This window comes from Ischnura elegans, chromosome 9 (assembly GCF_921293095.1).
Source record: "Ischnura elegans chromosome 9, ioIscEleg1.1, whole genome shotgun sequence".
NCBI lineage: Eukaryota > Metazoa > Arthropoda > Insecta > Odonata > Coenagrionidae > Ischnura > Ischnura elegans.
The window spans coordinates 48,814,670-48,836,960 of NC_060254.1; the positions used below are offsets into that span (position 1 = coordinate 48,814,670).

At 39.9% G+C, this 22,291-nt stretch overlaps 1 protein-coding gene across 2 annotated transcripts in view; it reads left to right on the forward strand.

Moving 5' to 3' along the window:
- Positions 1-22,291, forward strand: part of LOC124165718 — a 75,404-nt gene that overhangs the window by 48,058 nt on the left and 5,055 nt on the right. The window contains exons 1-3 of one of the 2 annotated variants that reach the window (XM_046543204.1): positions 113-179; positions 15,362-15,613; positions 21,683-22,063. In XM_046543204.1, coding sequence (XP_046399160.1) covers positions 15,419-15,613; positions 21,683-22,063 — 576 coding nt within the window. In that variant the 5' untranslated portion in view covers positions 113-179; positions 15,362-15,418. Of the gene's footprint in view, positions 1-112; positions 180-15,361; positions 15,614-21,682; positions 22,064-22,291 lie in introns of those variants that run through there. The other variant, XM_046543205.1, reaches the window with a different exon arrangement.

Sequence of the window (22,291 nt, forward strand, 5' to 3'; positions counted from 1 at the left end):
CAAATTCCAATGTGATTTTTAACCAATAGTAGGCCTGAAAGCCCTATTATCGTTACAGCGTTATCTTAACCGAACTGCAAATATAGCATTCAAGATTCAAGCTGCTGATTCAGTTTATATGTGACTGGGCATTAAGCTTGTGCTGGAGGAAACGTGCTTCAAATGGATACTAGTAGATTGTGAGTATATTTCTTTTTAAAGTTCTTAAATCTATCCAAAGGGCGTTGAAATATAAAACCTATGAGTCCTGCCTCTCCTCCCCAAATTGGACTTCAACCTTAAATTCATTGTACCATACGCCTTCTTCCATCTTCAATTCAATATAAGGCCTACTTCATTTCCATTTATTTATAATTAGTATTCTCTTCCTCCCCCGTTTGCATTCTTCCTTCTAAATGTGCCTAAGCTCAGTGGCACTCGCTCCATTTAAAACCTTCTGCCTCCTCCGCATCTCATCTAAAAAAGTTTTCTTCTCACCCACCACGTCCAGCACTTCGTCGTTCCTGAAGCCCTGACTACTTCATTCGTTTTCCACTAGTGTGTTGCCCAATCTCGCGATTCGTCCCCTTCCGATTCCCCTCTTGCAGCACGATGAATCAAAGGTGGGATAAGGTTTGGGAAGAGTTATTTAACCCGGGAATGGGGTGTGTATCACCCCATGGTTCTTCATTATTTACTAAGAATAATTATTAGTATCAATTTAATTCGGTGGACCTAATAATAAAAGAACACAGCAGAACTATATCATTCCAAGGAAAGAGAAAAAAATATTTTCGTTGGGGTTTCGATGACACGCCACGTGCCTTTTAATGTTACGTATCACCGCCGCGCGCCCTCTCCTGGTTTATATACGTAACAAAAGAAACACGGAAGCGTATAGGCGCAAACATACTCTCCTTTGAAGCATGCCTTGTTTGTCTGCTTCCGCAAATTTTTAGTCGTGTAGAAGCAGGACTTTTACTTGAGAGGTGTGGTTCGTAACTGTGTCCTTCTTCATGTATTTCTCAATATGCGAGTTCACCCTTAACTGTGGGTCACTAAAATGAATCAATAATCATCACACTGGCACTAATGAAATGTATAGCACCAAACATCGCTACCGACAGGTGAAGGAATGATTTCGTCCACTAATAGCGTCGTTAATCTTAATTTCCTTTATGATTTTCAACCGATAGCCGATCTGAAAGCCTTATCATCGTTACAGCGTAATCTCCACTTCGGTGGCGTCGTGTGGAATTTTGATGCCTAGGGCGTACGTGACTGTTGATTCCCCCGCAATAAAAAAATATAACGAGCCAAGGAATTAATATCCCACGTACATTTCTTCGCCTGGGAGTGGTGTTGTATTTATAATGGCGACCGACTTTTTTCTAAATTCGTCTTTGAGTTTCGATTTTTATTTTTAATGCTATCAGTTTTATTATTACAGCTCTTCTTAAATGAATTTTCGATACAAAAATATAGATGTTTTATTAATTTTTTATTAATTTGTTAATTTTGTTTACGCACTTTCATTTCGCCAAATATATGAATTACTTCATCAAAAATAATCTTACTTGCAACGCCTTTTTCAATCGATAAAATCCCGAGATTTGATAGTCGTGATTGGGTCATTGAACGAAGGTAAGATTTTATTTAATTTTAAGGTGGAAAAACATCTCTCACACGATGAAATTGATACAAGAAGACATGGGCGTACCCAGCGAGGGGCAGGGGGGCATCAAGCATCCCCCCCCCCCAGAAGCAAAAATCTCAAAAGTCTTTAAGCAAAATCAGTACTGAATTGAAACGAAAGTATTCAACAACTTTTCTTTGGACCCACAAAAAATGATATGTATTAGTATAAGATATGTAAATAAATTAAAACTATTTTTTCAAATGTCACAACTTGGCTAGCCCCCCGCCCTAGACTATGGCCCCTAAATGATGAAATCGGAAAAATTGAGCTCGGATCGAAACTCGAATATGATGGCTCGATCTCTATTTTCTGTATCATTGACTATTAAAACTCGATTTCGGATTTTAATCGAAATCGATTTTTTCATCACTGATCAGGTACCTCACCTCCTGTATTCCATATCCCTAGTATTAGTTGCTCCTAAACTCCCCCCCCTCCCCCCAGCCTCATTTCCCAGCTGCGCGCCTGCTCGATCATTAGGACAGCATCTCTGTAAGTTGATCATTCTTGTAAATTTTAGCGAAGCCGATTGGTTCCAAGCAGGGAGTACAAAACTATAATGCGCGTATATTTTGGCTACTACTAATAATAACGCAATCCTGTATTCTAAGCAAATTTTTGTACTACTCTAATGTGTATTCTGAGTGTTTTTCGAATGAATTGTATATGGTTTTGTACAAACTGTTTTCGAGGAACGGTCGAATTTTTTGATTAAGTCATCTTTTGAGTCGAATTTCGATTTTAATTGAAAAGCCGAGCTTCTCATTTCGATTAAAAATCGATTTTTCGAAAAATCGATTTCGGCCAACATTTTTCCTTCACTAAAACCAATCAACTTTATGATAAATTTCGTGATTGCGACCCTAAAATACTTGAGAACTGCTCCTAACGTTGAATATGCACTGGCAAGTATTAAAGTTATTTATTTCAATCCACATCTATATACTAAAAAGCCCCTTAACGACTCACTCTTTAATTCATAATACAAATGTTTGGGGTGAACGAGACGAGATGCGACAAAAAGTCTTATGAAGACCCCCTCTAAAATTGTCTGAAACAGAAAGTAATTTTTTAAATGTCTATTTCTTTACGTCTTCTTTCCACATGAACAAACATTTGTTTACATCAAAGAGTATTCAAATGAATAGCGGAGAAATTTAAGGTAGGAAATTAATTGTTGTTTTTGGAATATTACATCGAAAGTGTGGTTGTTATTAATGTCATAGTTAACAAGTGCACATGCCATTTTAAAAAGATGATTCGTGCTGTTGACTGTAGTTCGGGTCTTGTTGGCGATACACGATTGTAGTAGAAAGACTTTTAAACAAGACTTCCATAAAATATAGGTAGGTAAAAATGATTTTGTTTTCATTTTTTGTGATGGCGATAACTTTTTATTTTTTCTTACGTTCTTATTTCCGTTAAAGCCCTTTTTGATGTGTAATGTTATCCGTTATATTATATGGCGCATTTGTACTAAATGTTGATATTCAGTTCCCACGTAATTTTATTGTGTGTACCATCTCTCTAAAGCTTACGAAGGGAAACGTCTGTCACATCTTATTCATATATCAAGAATTTGGTTGAGTTACGTGAAAAATAATTAATAAACGTGTTTTTCATTGTAATACGTAAAGTCGTTATGTTATGATATTAAGTATGAATTGGGTGTTACAGTGGAACATGGTCTCAATGTTTTTTTTATTTGAATTGAATGATTTAGAGAGACTGTCCGACTCGTAGAAATTTATTTTTTTTAGCACCTCAGAAAAACGTTTCTCTTCTATAAATAATTATTTTCATATTGTAGCCTTCGTACCATGCGCTCGTTTTACGTGAAAGTGGAAATATTGCTTATACCTAAGCTAGCCAACTTAAAAGTAAACGATCCTTAAGTAACAAGTGGCAAACGAAAAGTGTAAGACCTCCCATAGTGACCATAACAGGCCGCAGGGCTTTTTCGGGAGGGTCTGGGGGGGCAGTGACCCCCCGGCGAGCAAAGCGAGTTTATCAATATAACCCCATTTCGTGGCCGTCGTTTAAAGGCGCCACCCTTGGGCAACCGCTGGTGAAATCTGATCTTCACAGCTATGGCCGAATTCAGTATGAAGACGGCCCTTTCGAGAGCAGGCTCATTCACCAATTTTCTTTTGATGTCGATTGCGATAGAGTTGGAGAAATAAAGTAAAGTGACCATACGTCCCAGTTTACCCGGGACAGTCCCGTTTTCAGAACGCTTGTCTCGGTGTCCCCGCGATGTTCCCCGGGAAAGGCAAATGTCCTGGTTTTTGACTTGCATCTGTGTGAAATACTGAAACTTCTTCCTTTCAGAAATTTGTTGCCCTGACAAAAAACAACAATAAACAATAAATAATTATGCCACTAATGGTGCTAGTGAGCTATCTTACTGTCTTTATCCTGATACTGAATCGAAAGAATATGGAGGGGGAAAAACTGGTATCCGACATTTACTTTATATTAATATATACGGTTAACTGCAAGTAGAAATTACAAAAAAGACACGGCAGTAGTGTCTTTTTTTGTAATTTCTACTTGCAGTTAACCGTAAGCAACACAATAAATTGAATGTTTGAAAGTCTCCCATAGTTTAATCACGTAACCATTTTAAGGGGCAATGTTTAAAATTTAAATACCCTACCCCAAAAATTTTGCGCGCGAAAATGCTTAGGTACGCTATGTGTCCCGCTCTGTCCCTTCCAAGATATGGTCACTTTGAATAAAGGGCCTTAATAACCCTTTCGCTGGTGAGTTTATGACGTTACGAGCTCATGCGGTACGTATCACGGCGTCTCAGTTACTCTGCGGACTTGTTCATGGGCTTCGTGTGGTTCGTTGTTGATTACACTCTTACCAGCGATCCAATCCCTCAATGAGTTGTAATTTTTGTATGAGTTTATCAACCAAAACTCTCATGACGTCACCAACTCTTAAAAAAAGAGCGGAATTGCGTTTCTTCATTTGAAACTTACTAGAGAATGACTGCTTGGGTATATTTTATTATTATTATTCGTAGAAATTTGTCTTTTTCCATCCATCGATCCATTTCTTTAAATTTAATAGCGTTTTCGGGTGTTATCGAACGACCTAATGGCGAACCGCTCTAGAGAAGAAGTCCGTCGAATTTTCAATGATGTAAGCCTGCTGAACAGTGTACGAATGTGGGCGTATAGGTATTTTCTTCTCCAGCAGTGAAGTCTGAACTGATGTTAGCCATCTGCCTCAGGCGCAGATCACCAGTGGCTGTGTTCGGCTTACCTTCTAATTATATCCGCGGAGATAAGTGCACGCTCCTGGTCTGTCTTTTGTTTGTTTCGGTCGTAAAATTTAAGGACACGAGCTGTCGTCTTCTATTCTTTTTCCTGAGTTCGGCGTTTGCAGTTCATCTTGACGAGGATTGAGACGGTCTTTTTTATTTCTGTGACAATTGATATTTTGTCTTGGGTTTCCAAGAATAGATAGCACGTTCACGCTACTTCGACTGTGATTTAGGGAAGTATCAAAGCAAATACCGCACTCGTGAAAAATTCAAAATGGCCTCTTTGCTGTCCATTCAAAAATATTTTGGGCTTCCTCCGCTGTTTTTCCATGAAATCAAAGTCCGCAATTTTTTTTATTATGCTGCTCTACCTAATCTTTGAAAAAAAAATAAGATAACACCTTGAATCTGGATGTCGCTTGGTGAAAACAAATATCGGACATTGCGTAGTAACGTTAGAATCGTGAATAGAATGAAACGAAGGTGCTTCAGAATAGTGCATCTTCCACTTTTCGGTCAAGGAAGTCTGAATCAAGCGTCGCTCGTGGACAGAGGAAAACTTCGCTGGAATTCAGGCCAAAACTCTTATAGTTTTACCGGTTAAGGTAGGTTTATTCGGAGAATTTTGCAGATTAACCTTGGCTGTATCCCCTCCCAACTAGAGCTCCCATCTTCTATTCACACTATCTCTTTAAGGTCCATAAATATTGCAGCCATTAGAATGCATTATGAAATACGTGTTTAGGCTAGTATTAATGCGTAGATTAAAAAAAACATTTACATGAAAGCGATATCTATAATAGTTTATGATATAAAGTCTGGAACGTGAAATGATACCAATTCTCGCTCCCTTATGATCACATAAAAACACTAATTTTGTGAAAATTAAAGCACAGATGCGGAGTTTTTCGTACTAACTCCACGCGCTAGGTACACATAAGGATAAACCGAAAGTCCTGTTATAATTGACCTTTCATTGATTTGTTATAAACTATCAAATTTCCAATTCGTAGACAGAATTTCAAGTGAAAGTTTGTAGCAATGTGGAAACTACATTACCTATAGGATAGCACCAAAAGAATTTAAAACTAGAAACCAGTAGCCTATTCTTCAATAGAACCAATTCTTTCAATCATACACCTTCTAATTTAATTTTGAGATAATTTCAAAAATTTGGGACGTATATGTCCCTCGGACCTTGAATGGTTAAGGCCGATTCTCGATCACCTTCTATAAGTATAAAAGAGGATGTATGTTTGTATGCCGGCTATGCATTTCCATACGGCTGCACGGATTCATCTACATCTACATAATACCCCGCGAGCCGCCTAAAAGGCGTGTGGCAGGGGGTGTTAGGACACCAGCCGTTTACAACTAGAAAAAAATGAAGTGCTCCTACGAGGTTGGAACTAGCGTTTATTAAAGTCCTTAATGGTTCGGGGGAAAAACGAATTCCCATATCTATCCGTTCGGCAAAACATCTCTCTTAATTTATCGCTTCTATCGGACCTGGAGATATAGAGTGGCTCTAATATTATGTTCTCTGTGTCTCTCTGAAAGATATCCATTCTCAATTGTTCAAGCAATCTAAGCCTAGCGCGCAGCCTCCGAGTCTCCAACGGCTCCCAGCCTAATTCGCTTAACATTTGGGTAAGACTGTCTGTACGCCCGTAGCCGTTTTTGACGAAACGCGCAGCCTTCCTTTGTATTTTATTCAGTTCGCGGATTAAGTCCTTCTGCACCGGATCCCACACGCTCGCTGCATATTCAAGGTGCGGTCGGACGAGAGCGAAATAGCACCTTTCTTTTACTTTCTCATCCGAAAATCTTCCCACAATAGGCTTGACGAATCCTAATTTCTTCAGGGCTATGCCGCAAATATTCTTTATATGTGATCTTTCCATTCTATTCGGGTTTCTTCACCGCGTTTGTTGTATTTTAAAGACAACAGTTTCGCCGGCGTTACAGTCGGCGTCTTCAGGTCAAAGGACCTTTGACCTGAAACGCCGACTGTAACGCCGGCGAAACTGTTGTCTTTAAAATACAACAAACGCGGTGAAGAAACCCGAATAGAATGGAAACATCATCTAACCAACGCCGCGAAAATCTTCGAACCTACATTCTTAATATGTGTTCCCCACGTGAGGTTCGAGGTTATCGTAACTCCCAGGTACTTCACTTCGTCTGCTGCCTTTATGTTAATACCATCCACTGCATAAACATGGTTAGAGTTGGACGAATTCCGCAAGAAATGTACCGCCATGCATTTGCTCGGATTAAGTTCGAGTCCCCACTCTTGGCCCCACAAATGAACGTTGTTTAAGTCAGATGATATAATTTCATAGTCAGTGTGATCACTAATTTCGCGGTAGATGACAGCGTCGTCAGCAAATAAACGTATTTTACTACTGATGCGAGAGCAGAGATCATTAATGTATATAATGAACAACAGGGTGCCGATTACGCTTCCTTGTGGAACACCTGATGTAACTTTTACAACATCAGAGCTAATTCCATCAAGAACGACTTTTTGTTTGCGATCTCTGAGAAAGTCGCGTATCCAGTTTACAACTGTTTCGTTTAATCCGCATGACTGTAATTTGTATAAAAGTTTGTTGTGAGGTACAGTGTCGAAAGCTTTCTTAAAATCTAGAAATAGTGCGTCAACTTGTCTTTTCGATTCACCAGATTTTATAACGTCGTGAAGAAAGAGCGCGAGCTGTGTTTCGCATGATCTACCTTTTCGGAGTTTCGGAGTTTTCGGATTGCAACCAAAGTTAGTGGATGGATAGTCTCATGCTCCGAAACTCCGTAATGCTACTTACTTATGGTTGTGTGCGACACACCCTATGCGTATTTTACTCATTACCGTTTGTTACGTCACGTCAGGGGCGCAGCTAGGAATTAAGGTAAGGCTACGGGGGGGTTTTAGGCACAACTAATACCGGGGTGTCTGGGGGTGTGGAATACCCGCCAGGGTGAGCGGCAGGTGCGGGGCAGTCCTTCATAAAAATTTAAAGATAAATAGTTCAAAATGGTGAGTTTTACGGGTTTCGGAGGGATATTTTATTAATATTAACACTATTCTGTTAGTAATATTAATCCAATTAAGTAAAATGGATTAAATTTAAAAACGCTTCTGAGCTCTGGGGGGGGGGGGGGTTACATCCCCCAAAACCCCCCTCGCTGCGCCACTGCGACACATCATACAACGTCTGCGATTTGACGTCCTGCCGGTTTGGCACACCTCTTGATACTCTCATAGGGAAAACGTAACTCACAGGATTCTACACTTAAAAATTAATCCTCTTGGTGCAAACCTTTTTGCTGGTGTATGCGTTCACTCGACGATTTTGGTTTACGCAAGTATGGACACGTATAAAGATCAATGTTGTGGAGCGGGGTTTAAGCTGATCCTGTGCGCGGTGTGCGGAAATCTTTTTTATCATATTTTGCTGTTACATATGTATACCATCAGTGGGGTAGCCAGGAATTTTGTTGGGGGGGAGGTCCAAAATCAGGGGGAATATTTTGGAAAAACGAACTTACTTTGCCTTATAACAAAAGTTCATGACGAGCTGCACTCGTCATTACAGCGCAAGGGGTAAATTAAATTAAATTAGGGTAGGCAATTAAATAGAGGGTTTTAAACTAATTGTAACACTTTTCACAATCGGAAAAACTTCATTTTTCAAAGAAATACTTAGTAAATTAATTATTTTTCAATATTTTGCGTTCTGTTATGAACAAAGTAATTTAGTTTTTATATTTCGGGGGGGGAGGGGTTCCCCCGCTCGCTACGCTACTGTATACCATCATCATACGTTCTTTTTTCCTTTGCCAAAAAATCCTGCCATGTGAACATGAATTCCAAGTTCCGATAAAAAGAAGAACACAATGGTAATTTCCACACTTAATATTACAACTCAGCACCGACCATGGTTTCAACACATAAGTGTCATTATCAAGGGTTTATAACTAGGGTTTAGAACTAACTATAACTTATGTGTTGAAACCATGGTCGGTGCTGAGTTGTAATATTAAAAGTGTGGAAATTACCATTGTGTTCTTTTTATCATGGATATAAATAACTTCCACAAAATCGAGCCGGATACGATTTCATCCAAGTTCCGAGTATCCCACTTCTCCGAGTGCTATCCTTCCCGAACAACGCCTGGTGGCCTGCTAGTTTTATTTATAAATCCTATTCCCTTCTTACTCCACCCACGCTTTCCTGAAAGCCCTCCCAATAAAACTGTTTTTAACGTCTCCTCTGCTCAGTACTCGCTCCATCTTTCAGTACATCCAACCCCTTTGTGTCTCACCTAAGAGTTTTACCTCATCGCCCACTATTCCCCTCTGTACACACATCTCAAGGGTCTCCAATCTTTTCTCTTCCTCCTTGTAAGGATCCACGTTTCATCAGCGTGAAGCTCTACGTTCCTGATTAGACTCTTTACTAGCCTTTCCCTTAAAATCTTATTAAATGATCCTGTCATCAGCTCTTTTTCTTTTCATGAACGTCTCTACAGTGAACGCGATTTTCTTCATTATGTCGCTTTGGTTGTAACCGTTTTCCAATTGTGAGCAGAACAAATAGTTGAATTACTCTTCCTGCTCAAGCTTCTCACCTTGAAAATCCTCTACACATTCAAAGAACTGAGTAGTTATAAGCGAGAATAATCATTATGCATCTAAATATCAATTAATCAGTTACACTATACTCTAACATCAGCTTAAAACTCAAAAAAAACCCTCATACGGATCCCGTGGTTCTGTTTTGGCGGCTCGATCCTGATCAAACTCTTTTCCTTGAGGTTTTTAGTGGAAACGATAGCTTAAAATCATAATGATACCGTCAAAATATTCTCTCTCTTCCGCGGCGATGTTCATGATGACTCCCAAAATCCGGGTTCTCCAGTTGCGTTCGTCGTTTGTGAGTGATACCAGTTTCAAAAGCCCTCCTGCTTTCATCTTCTGGTCCATTGGCGATACAATAAGAGGGGCGCAGGGGGCGCGCCCCCTCCTTGCGGGGCCGCCCGCATTGGCGAACATTGCAGAACCACAATTGTAACTTTTTTATATCATAGGATGGCATTGTCTGGTATATGCGTATCATCAGTGTAAAGAAAGCTTTCTTAAACTTTGCAAGTCACCTAATTATTTGTCATTACAACAACAGTAAAGGCAGCTCAGGATATCTTTTGCGCCCCCCCCCCCCCCTTGAGTTTTTCCTGTATCCGCTACTGTTCTGGTGTAAGGTGTGAAGCCTTGATTTTTTTCCGCCTATATTTTTCGTCGAGAGTGGCCAGAAGGCGGCGAAACATCAAGAACTCTCACCTTCGACCTGAAGACGAAAATTGGTAAAATTTCTTTAAAAAGTAGATAAAGTGATTTAAAAAGTTCTTCAGGAATCCCTGCCGTATATTACAGAGTAATTCATTTGTGCTTCAAGTTTTACAAGTTCAGTTTCAGTTCAGATATTTTTACTTCTATTCGGTTCACTACAAAGAGCGTTTGAGGAGCGTCCCGCGAGCATTCAACTAGTGTTTCAACCTGGGAGTGTTGAGGGAGTGACCGATAATTCCACCGAGGAAAAATCATTCGCCTTGACCGGGATTCGAACCCGGATTCCTCGATTTCCGGCCGAGTGCTTTAGCCAGTTAAGCTACCGAGGCGTCAATGTCTTCGTGGCTATTTGTGGACTATACCGGACAAGGTGGTATGGACTGCGGGTGACTCCGTAAAAGTTATCACCGTGGCTAGTCCCGGTATACTTGAATAAGTTTAGAGCAAACATCTCTCGTCTTCAAAGTTCGGGCTTTGCTCTCCGGCTGTGGCGCCATGCGCACGACCTGGACTGCTAGTCACATAACGCCTCGGTAGCTTAATTGGCTAAAGCACTCGGCCGGAAATCCAGGGATCCGGGTTCGAATACCGGTCAAGGCGAATGATTTTTCCTCGGTGGAATTTTCGCACAATTTATGCATTGCGGGTGACTCCGTAAAAGTTATCACCGTGGCTAGTCCCGGTATACTTGAATGAGGGAGTGACCGTCAAGCCGCTGACTTAAAGAATTTTTCTTCCACTGTACAACTGCTTGGGGATCATCACTATTTGACCCATCACAAAGTGTTTTTTTCTAAACATTGTACCTTATTTTAAACCGACTTAAGTATCCCTTTGACGCCTTCAAGTCTTCAAACACTGATCTCATCGCCACATGTTGCGCCTATTCCTTAACAAAGTGTCGACAGCCGTGGAGTGCGCGGGGCAGCGTTCCGGGAGAGTTTCAACCGTTTCAACCCTGGAGGGGCGAGGGAGCGTCAGGTAAGCGAAGTGTCGACTGCTGCGGAGTGTTCGGGGAGTTGCCGTGGAACGTCCACAAACTGTTCAAGCATACTCTCGCAGCACTTCCAGCACACTCCGCCCAACACTCCCGTTTCGACTGGGGATGAAATATGCAGGATGGAGAAAAATTGTGCACAGAAATTGCAGCCCTGTATAGGTGATGCCAACCAATGAGGGCTCAGGGGAGCCCTTCGAGGATACAACACACCGGAGCCGGGAACCAAGCCAGTGGCTTAGAAGCCCGATCACCCGGGGAGGGGCTGGAGAGGAAGGAAAAAGGAATAGAGGCGCCGCCGCGATAGGAGCCCGCCGACGCGACGCCTCTGGGAAGGGATAGGAGCGGAAGGAACGGGACGGGGAAAACACCTCAACGCTATAGGAGCGAAGAGGGCCCTACTAACAGCGAAACCAGGCAAAGCCATCAATGCTCTAATGATATTGGAGGATTATTCTATGAGGAAGAATAATCCAGCGATCAGATCGTTAGATAAAGAGATAGGTGATGCCATCGGGAGCCAAAATTACTGATGATGTTTTGGTCGTAAACGCACCATTCTTAAACTACAGAATATTTTAGCCAAGTGATGCCATTGGCCGCGAGTTTGCCCTGGTGTCGGTTACCTTGGATACATCGCGATCTGCGGCAAAGCATTCGAAGTCATGAGTTGTCCAAAACATGCGGAAACAGGGCAAACTCGCGGTCAATCGGAGCGCTTAGCTCCAAGTTTCTGTAGATTAAAAATGGCGCGTTATCAACTCAAACATCATTGGTAATTTTGGTTCTTACTGGCATCAGCTATCCAGGGTTTGAATTTGGTGGCACAAATTTTCTCCATCCTGTATTTAAGCACGGAAAATACCACATATGAGTTCAGCAATATAAAATAACTAGGGTTGGTCGGATCAGGTACCACGGGTCCAAATATCCGCGGATCAGTGGCATAACCAGGAATTTCGTTGGGGGAGAGAGGGGGATGGGGGAGGGGGGGATCCAAAATCGGGGATGAAAATTTTTGAAATACAGACTACTAAGTAGATGGTTTTTACTAATTTTAACACTTTTCATAATCGAAAGAACTTCATTTGTCAAAGAAATCTTTTGTAAATGCATGATTTTTCAATATTTTTTTCTTTTATGAAGGAAAATAATTGTGTTTTTATATTTCGGACCCCCCGGGCTACGCCACTGCCGCGGATATTGCCCTTCCTCGGATGAATCGGATCCAAAGTCGCTGAAGAAATCGAATCTACGTCCGAAATTTAAAATTAATACTTTGTTGCATGCAGCGTCTATAGACGTGTGTGCGAAGGCGCAGTCGAAATTGCGACTTGTAAAGCGGTGAATTGCTAGAATGCGAGTGAGAATGCATGGACGTAAGATGGCAAAATAGGCCCTGTCCTGATTTCATTCGTGCTTTCGCTCAATTGCGCGACATAAATAGAAATAAATGCACTTCTAACCTGCGTAATTACGTGCCCCGTGTAAAACGGCATTAAGAGGGAGTAGAAAGTTCTTGTCCTACTCCAGTGGCGTAGCGAGAGGAGGGGGGGGAGGATTCGGGGTCCCGCCCCCTCCCCAAAATATAAAAACGCAATTACTTTCCGTCATAAAAGAAAACAAAACACGGAACAATCATAAATTTGCAAAATAATTCTCTTTGACGAATGAAGTTTTCTCATTGGTGGTATTAAAATAAGTTAAAAACCCACTACTTAGTAACTTGTTTTTTAAAAAATTTCCTCCCTAGTTTTCGACCCCCACGAACGAAATTCCAGGCTACCCCACTGTCCTACTCATGAACCATTTTGTTTGAAGTTTGGGTAACGCATCAGAATTTCAGCCATGGAAAATTTGCAGGCAAAATACAATAGGTACATAGTGTGAATCTTCCCTAGAGATTGAACAAACATCCAGTGGAGCGTTGGCGTTGCAGAATAATAACCTTACCAAAAGTAACCACGTCATACATTTCACAAAACCAGTAACCCCCTCCCTCGGCCTTCCATCAGCCCTCGGCCCATACCTCTGATGTTTTGTTTTCCTGTCGGAGACCATGTAGACCATGAATTATTGCCTTGTAAGGAAAATATCAAGTTACACAAGAACAAGGGAAATGTGACTCACCCCTCCCCTGTCTCACCAAGTGACCTTTTTCAGCCTACCTACTTCAAAGCTCCCCATATCTGGAGGCAACTGATAGGTGAAATTATAGTATTCTATTCAAATATTGATATAAAAATATTTTCCCAATTGGCGGGTTTTTTCAACCTGACATAAATTGAAATGAAGACAATAAGCTACATCATATCATCGAGTCACTAGCAAAACCTTATTTAACGAAGCTTATATAATCGAAATAAGAATCGCAAATAATAAAATGAATAGGGACAAAGGTTTCAACCCCAGCAAGTCGTGGAATCCCTTGATCAAAAGAATGAGTTAGCTGAGAGGAGGAAAGAAACCTAAAACTGACCAATCGCAGACGACTTGACCGCCCCAAAGGATTATATAAGCCCGACACTAACCCGGTCCATCATTCGCCCTGGAGACGATGGCAGAGAGGGCCATTGAAACGTTGGCAGCAATGTCTATCCTTACCCGGCTGATTTCCCGTGAAGACTTCATCAACAACATTCGCCGGGAAAAGCACCAAATCCTTCTTATTTAACTAAGTAGGATTGAAATTCCATAAGACTGGTGTTCCCCACTCACTGATCTTTGCTTCGTCATGCAGAGATTATTCATTTAGGATTTTTGTTATCTCACAAATGAAACATTTCATGTTTCTACTTGCAGTTAATACGTTGCACACCTGGGAAGGAATTACTTCCAGTAATTGCATGTGTTTCTAAATGGTTGACTCAACTAACTTATAACTTAATTTTTAATCCTAAATGTATTTTAAAAGATGTCTTGAGATAAGTATGTCTCAACTGATGTCTCTTTACCGAAATATATCGTTCATTCCAAAAAGTGGCGTATTTGTTATTTTTTATTATAATTTTGCCCCCTGGTGGCTAAAATTTACTTCAAATGAGAAGGAATTATCTTATTAACTAAACCCGCTAAATTTTGTGTGCAATTTCCTTTCAAGATGCATGCATTGCATGCACTTCATATACAATTGTAATAAGAATAAGTAAAGCAGTGAGCAATGTTTATGCCTACAATGTAGGTGTACAGTGTATGCAATAAAACTTAGCAACTAATATGTACGTAGGGGTATGCGGGTATTGCATACCCGCCAGGGTAAGCAGGAGTTGAAAAATTCCCTCTCCCAGAAAAATTTTAAGAATAATGGTTCAAAATGGCAAGTTTTACGGCTTTTTGAGGGGTATTTGATAAATTCTAACACTATTCTATAATTAATACTTATCCAGTTTAGAAAAATTGATTAAACTTAAAAATTTCTGTGAGCTCTGGGGGGAGTTTTATCCCCCAAAACCGCCTCCTCGCTGTGCCACTGCCCCCTAGACCCTCTCTAGATCTGTCTCTGGATTATAACATGGAAGAAGTGTGTCAAATAGGCCCTAAGTCAATGCTAATTTATATAAGCAGGTATATATACTGGAAAATATAACTTTTACTTTTGTACTAAATGGCAAATTCTGGAAATTACGATTTTTTACTAGTGTGTGTATCTATCCAATGGGGGAAGGGGCTATGGCCATCTTTCCCCTCCCATAGATCCTCCACTGATTCCAGGTTATAATCTTCACTGGCTACTATTTGCTCTGGGAACTCTAGTGGGGCTGGAACTACTTAATGGTACTTGAGGAAAACAAAATCTGTAGTACAATTACCATTCCCCTTTAGCTGAAATTTGATAAGCAAGCACATATAATAGTGGTAATACATAGTAGGTATTTGAAAGGTACTATCATGTTAGACTCTTATCATGTACTGTCATTGTCTTTTACTTAAAAAAGAATCTATTGATAGTGGCAGCACATATTTGATATGCATGTTTATATTAAGAGAAAATCATTCCAAGGTTCACTACTATGTATGGGAAGATGGCATTGACAAAATGATGATGACTTTTAATTTGCAGGGGAATCCAGCTGTGGCTCAATAGACTCATCCACTCCCTCGAATTCCATCTCTCAAGATGACATCCAGTGAACGTTTGGAGAGGTTTCAGGTGGCATATACCAGAGTGCTCAACCACGTAGTTGTCCATGGTAGACTGGATAATGCTCATGATGATAGAGTTGCCCAAGCCCTCAAGTCGGTCTATGAAGAAATGGCGCGAGGCAAAAATGGAGATGATGTACTGAGCGCAAAGGACCTGCCCCAAATTTCGGTGAGCAACTACTGGAATTTTAATTTTAAGTAAAAATCAGTTCGTCATAAATATAGCCAATGATCTTTAGTACAGTAGATTCCGGTTAATTGGGACATATCGGGACTTGTGCTCTTTGCCCCAATTAAGCGGCTGCCCCAATTAGGCGAACTATCCTGTATATGGGCATAAACAAATGTTGCAATGATAGAAACAAGACTGAAGAATGTTTATAATACAATATATGTTTATTAAACTATTAATTTGATTAATAAATCAGCGAGTTTAGTTAATTTATGAAACTTTAGTCGAAAATATTTTTCATAGCCTCGGGTGACGCTGAATGAATGTCTTTTACTAAGTATGTATTATTAAAGAAAAGTCCTATCCTCTTGTGGATATTATAACAAGAAGAGCTTTCAAAATAGGGAACGAATGGGAACATTTATGAAAAATAAGATTAAATCAAAGGAGGAAAATATAAAAAAATAGTACTCTGAATACAAAAAATTTTAATTTTGTCGCGAGTATACAGTCTATGTCGCCGAATCATGGCCCAATAAAGTGGCATACTGTCCCAATTAAGCGGAGAATACTCTGGGATATTCCTTTATTGGGTTATGTTCTTCAAGATCTGCCCCAATGAAGCGGCTGCCCCAAGTAACCGGTGGACCCATGAAATGGAATCTACTGTATATAAAGTATAAATATAGCCAATGATCTTTAGTATATGGAATATAAGTATAGCCAATAATCTTTAGTATGCATACATTCTATACTAAAGATATGGTGTGATACTTGTAGAAATGACTACATAATAATATTATTTAAATTAAAAATCCTAGTTTTGAACTTCGTAGAAAATTGAAAAATATTTTAGCCACTCAACTTTTGAGAAACACGACTCAGTATTTATATTGTTTCTTTGCATATATCATAATAATTATCGTTCAAAAATTTTTTCTTTAACCTTAACCTTGTAAATTTTACATATTTAACAAACCGTTTTTTAAAAATAAGTAATGCAACAATGGCATTAATTCCTGTTCATTGTTACTTCAACTCAAGGATAAATACTGTCTCACATACATATTTGATACCCCTGGGCCTTGTTACTATGGTCTCCCCAAAACCCACAAATTAGTTGTCCTCATACAGCCTGTGCTTTAATATGTATCGGCCTTAACCAACTTTTGGCTCAATGGTTGAATATTATTATCTGCCAGTACACCGAGTTTTCCCTCAAGTTATGTGTGAAAACTTGGCTGAATTGGGGAATATCCTATCCCCTAAATTTAAACCACAGAAAGGCTTTCTCGTTTCCTTCAATATGTGTTATTTGTTTACAAGTGCAAAAGAACCAGCAGTGAATTATGTAATGGGAATTGCAAATTGTCTGCAATGTCAACGATAGGATTTTTATTGCAAGGGACACAAGGGGAGGGACACAAAAAAGGCCATATCCAGGATTTTGTTCTGGGAGGGCACAAGGATATCTTGAAATAAAAAACGAACGCAATGATAATGGAACGGTATTAAAATTCTTTCATATTTTTAGGGGTCAGGGAGGGGGCACGTGTCCCCATCCCCCCCCCCCCCCCCTATATCTGCCTATGCTGGTATTCCCCCTCTGTGGTTGGTGAGATTGGTTTCTGACAAAAGTACGTTTGAAACAAAGCTATTTTATATTCAATAATAAGTGTATAAATTGTGAGACTTTGCCATCTCGTTTGTGCCCTCCATTGACAGACTTAAATATAGACATATTTTGAGAAAACCTTACATACCATATTTATTTGTGTGCCCTCGAGTATCCTTCCTTGCACTTCCTTGCACTTTTTGGGTGTGGTCTAATATAGGAACTGGTTCGTTAGTAATAGTAATAGTTCGTTAATATAGCAACTCGGAGCATTATAGTGATTTGTTGCTAATTCGATAAATTTATGTTACCATGATTAATAAGGTTAAATAACGTGAGAAATGGAGGAAGAGTTCTCGGGTTTCCAGCTGGGTCCAAGGGTTTTTCTGCACCGACTTTTCGAAGGCTAAATCTGCCATCGTCTTCAGGGTGAATGGATTAGCCAAGATGTGTCTGTCTTATATACCTTCGCATTGGGTTCAAGTGGGCTCTGATTGGTCAACGGTCGGGCCAATGCCTGTCCTTTCCCCCTTCAGTTTTTTCAGGGCTGGTTTCCACGCATTGCTCAGAAGGAAGCCGGGGTCTCTGTTCATTTTTCTCTTCTCAAGTCTGATTTTCACTGCTTCCTTTACGACACGCTCCCAGTAATTGTTGGTATGGCATATTATTTCTGTGTCTTGAAATTTTATCCGGTGTCCATTTTTGACGGACACATCTAGGCTAGTCCATTCACCCTGAAGACGATGGCAGACTTAGCCTTCGAAACGTCGGTGCAGAAAAACCCTTGGACCCGGCCGCAATACCTGAGAAATCTTCCTCCAATCTATTCGCCGGGAAAACCTTAGACCCTTCAATGTGAGAAATGTAATTCCTGCAAAGTTTTCCTTGTTTCAATACTAAACTCTGGAGAAATAATGATAAGAATTAGAGGGAAAATGGTACATGGCTTACATTAAAATTTGGAGGATTCGTGTAAGCTGTGCGCATCCCTTTTTTCATCGGCATTTCTGGAATAAAAGTGTGTGGCTTCTAGACGTAAATACAGTAATACATAATTATATACATGCAAAACAATGCATAATTGATGATTGAGTGGTATGAATGTAATCTATTTGTTCTCCACCTATAATTTAGTTCGAAAAATCCACTGAGGAAAAATCATTCACTTTGACAGGGATTCGAATCCAGATCCCTCGATTTCCGGCCGAGTGCTTTAGCCAGTTAGGCTACAGAGGCGTCATTCTCTCCTGTGGAAATTTGTGGACTATAGCGGACAAGATGGTATGGACAACTGAGCGACTATTATGCGACTAGTAGTCCAGGTCGTGAGCATGGCGCCACAGCCGGAGAGCAAAGCCCGAACTTTGAACACGAGAGATGTTCGCTCTAGACTTATTTAAATGTGCCGGGACTAGCCATGGTGATAACTTTTAGAGTCACCCGCAATGCACAAATACTGCGAAAAATCCACAGAGGAAAAACCTTGTCCGGTATAGTCCACAAATTTCCACAGGGGAGAATGGCGCCTTGGTAGCTTAACTGGCTAATGCACTCGGCTGGAAATCGAGGGATCTGGGTTCGCATCCCGGTCAAGGCGTATGATTTTTCCTCTGTGGATTTTTCGCACTATTTGTGCATTGCGGGTGACTCCGTAAAAGTTATCACCGTGGCTAGTCCCGGTATTCTTATATAATTTAATTATTCACTTCTGCTGAATCCTTTCCTGCTGGTGCCTACAAAAAGAAAACGTTTTCTGTGCTATGAACAGCATAAGAATACTTTAAACCTCTATATATGGAGCTTTGTTTTGGGGTGGACTTACCCTGTTACATATTTTCGTCCTTCCGATTTCGGCCCCAACTCAACGGGGTGCTCAGATCTTACGCAAGCCACTGAACTGACCTTCTTACCCTAAATTAGCATGAGTCTACAGTCAACTTTTTCTGATAACAGTATTTTTAAACCAAATATTGCTTTGATTTCCAATAATTTACTCTTCTCTTCTATAGGGATAACTGGCATTTTTTCAAGCATCATGGAATTTTAAATGGACTTCTAGCATTGTTAACTTCAAAGTTAGTGAGCACAAGCATAGCAAAAGGCATGGGCATACCCAGAATCAAAACTAGCAGGGTAAAACACTAGCCATGGTCGTTCAAGTTGTAAATTTTTTGCACAGAAAATGTTAATGAAACCAAAATTTTAAGGAAATTATGACTGAAATTCATTAGTTTTTATACTTATTTGCTTGAAAAAATAATGATTTTTTAAATTTTAGTTCCACGTATTGTACTAATATTATTTTTCTTCAAAAGGAAAATTTTTTTCATAACTTTTGTTTTGAACTAAATTTATTTTCCCTTCAACTCTCCTCTGCTGGGTACGTCCATGGCTAAAGGTACTAAGACCATATATCCAGAAGTCCATAACGTGTAACGCTAAAACTTCGTTTGAAAATTGCTTATGCATAGAGCAAAACTAAGAATTTATTTCAAGTAATAAAAAAAATCCAAGTATCCTGGTGAGAAGATGATCATAAATGAGTGGGAGGGTAAGGCTATTAACACACTCAGTATGGAGCACGTCAATTGACGTGGTCCCATCCAAGCCGAGATATGGATTAACGGTCAATTGACGTGCTATACCAGTTGGGCCTGTAGCCCTTGCTATACCTCCGTATGTGACTAATATCCACTTCCGTGTCTTCTGATCATGTGTATGGCCTTCAGCAAGCTTCCTCTTTAGAACCTTGTGTGTTGTTTGTAAAAAGCAGTATTTGAACGGAAGTTATGGTGCGGAAACCTCCCTTTATCTTTCTTTCTTATTTTAACACATTGCGTACGGATGGCGAGAATTCTCGTCATTTTTTTCCCGAACGTTCCGGATGGATGACGAAGATTCTTGCCATTTAGGCGCGTCAACCTAAAAAATTTTAAAGCGTACAATACATATTCATTAGTACGTTTTCAGTTGTTGTTAGTTATTCATAATGAATTGATGCATCATAACGTTTGATTGGATAAAGTTATATTCTAAACATAGCTTTTTAACCATGTTTAAACCAAAGGCATTACGCCCTCTCTGAGGTCTCACTAAGCTGGGCCTCAGGTCAGGCCCGAATTCATGTGACAATTCCTACCTTAGCGATCACTTCCCTTCCCCTGCATCAGCTATTGCTGACGCCCGGTCATTTGTGTTTCCAACTTGATTGGCTCTAATATAAAACCTATATCATCCATGCTATCTTAACCCCTTCTGAAAAGAGTAGTTGGGTGCCAATGATGGGTTTCCCTGACCATTAATGCATAGGTATCCAGCCTGGAGGAATTTGAAGAACCAGGGCTTTTTTTTTGCTGTGTCTCTTCCTTTGTCCTGAACTGTCCCCCTTCATTTACCCTTACTACTCTGCCTGTCATATGAATACTATTAACGACTGAATTTAAAATTCCTTGAAAAAGTCATTGAATATGGCTAAAGTTATGCCCACCTCTACCATTACATACAAAGTAGCTCTGGTGCCTCTTGTCTTTCTCCATGGCTACTCCATTAAATATATACTCTAAGGTTGTTTTTTCAAGTAATTGTCAGTATAAATTGTTTCAAAGAAGAATAATATCTCTTTTTACATATTTTAATGTTATCTAACGGTATTTAAGGTGAATTTTTCGTGCTCATGGTAGAGGGTGTATAGATCCCATTCTGGATTTTCTATCCTTGATGAATATTGAATAATATGTGTATCTGTTAAATTTTAGAATAAAGGTACAGAGAAAAACTTTCAAGTCATGAAATTTTTGAAATTCTTACAACAGAGGTCAGATTGCCTGCTCTTAATGGCTTCAGAGCTCTTAAGAAATGCCTGCATGAATGAACATTGGTTGTGTTTTAATTTCGTTGTGTTTATTGGATTGTTGTTTTGCTTTAATTTTGTTGTGTTTATTGCATTATTGTTTTGTTTTAATTTTTTTGTGTTTATTGGATTATTTTAACCCAAAGAGAAGTAATTAAAAGAAAGGATAACGTAACAGTTGTATGGCTTACGTTTTGGATTTTTATCCTTGATGAATCTTGAATATATTTTTATTTTTATTTTATTTTCGAACCACCGAATACAGCTCATATTGGCCATTTTACATCGGGGTATTCAACAAATTTAACAATTAAACGTTCACGAACAACCATGCCCTGGGCAGGGGAAACCTACCCAGGCGGGACTCGAACCCGCGACCTCTTGTTTGGCAGGCGGGGACTTTACCCCGCCGCCACCGGCGCCGGCAAATAATATATAATATGTGTTGAATTTTTTGTGCTCATGGTAGAGGGTGTACAGATCAAATTCTGGATTTTCTATTCTGATGAATATTGAATAATATGTGTATCTATTAAATTTTAGACCTAAGGTGCTGTGAAAAAATTTTCAAGTCGTCTAATTTTTGAAATTCTTACTGCAGAGGTCGGAGTGCTTGCTCGTGATGGCCATGGATCTTCTCGGGAACGCCTGTTGGAATGAGGGTCGGCCCGAGGAAGCACTTCACTGCTTTAAATTGGCACACGCATATTATATTCTCAAGTTTGACCGAACTTTTGTGAAACCAAGAGAGGTGAAGAGGAAAATGGTGAAGATTCTGCTAGATGCCAACCGTTACGCTGATGTAGTGAAGGAGTTAAAAGATGAAGTGGAATTTGAATCCTACGGGTCAGCAGTGGATACAGAAATCTCACTCTACTTCAAGTATGCCTACGGACGTGCCCTTGTGGCCACGGGGTCAAAAATGGAAGCTATTCCATATCTATCACACAAGCAGCTTGGTCAGATGGACTTCCATAAAAAGGTAAACAAACTCCTTTAACAATTGAATCCATAGTTGAGGCTAACTTAACTCCTGTCTCTTCAAGAATGTAAATTTAATTGAGGTCTATCCAGTGTTGTAACTAGGAATATGCTTTGGGGGGATGAGGAATCTGGGGGGTGACCCCACTCCCAGATAACAGGGGGTCCGGGGAAATTTTTGAAAAATGACATCCCTGGAAATTAATATTACATCATTTTGGCACAAAAT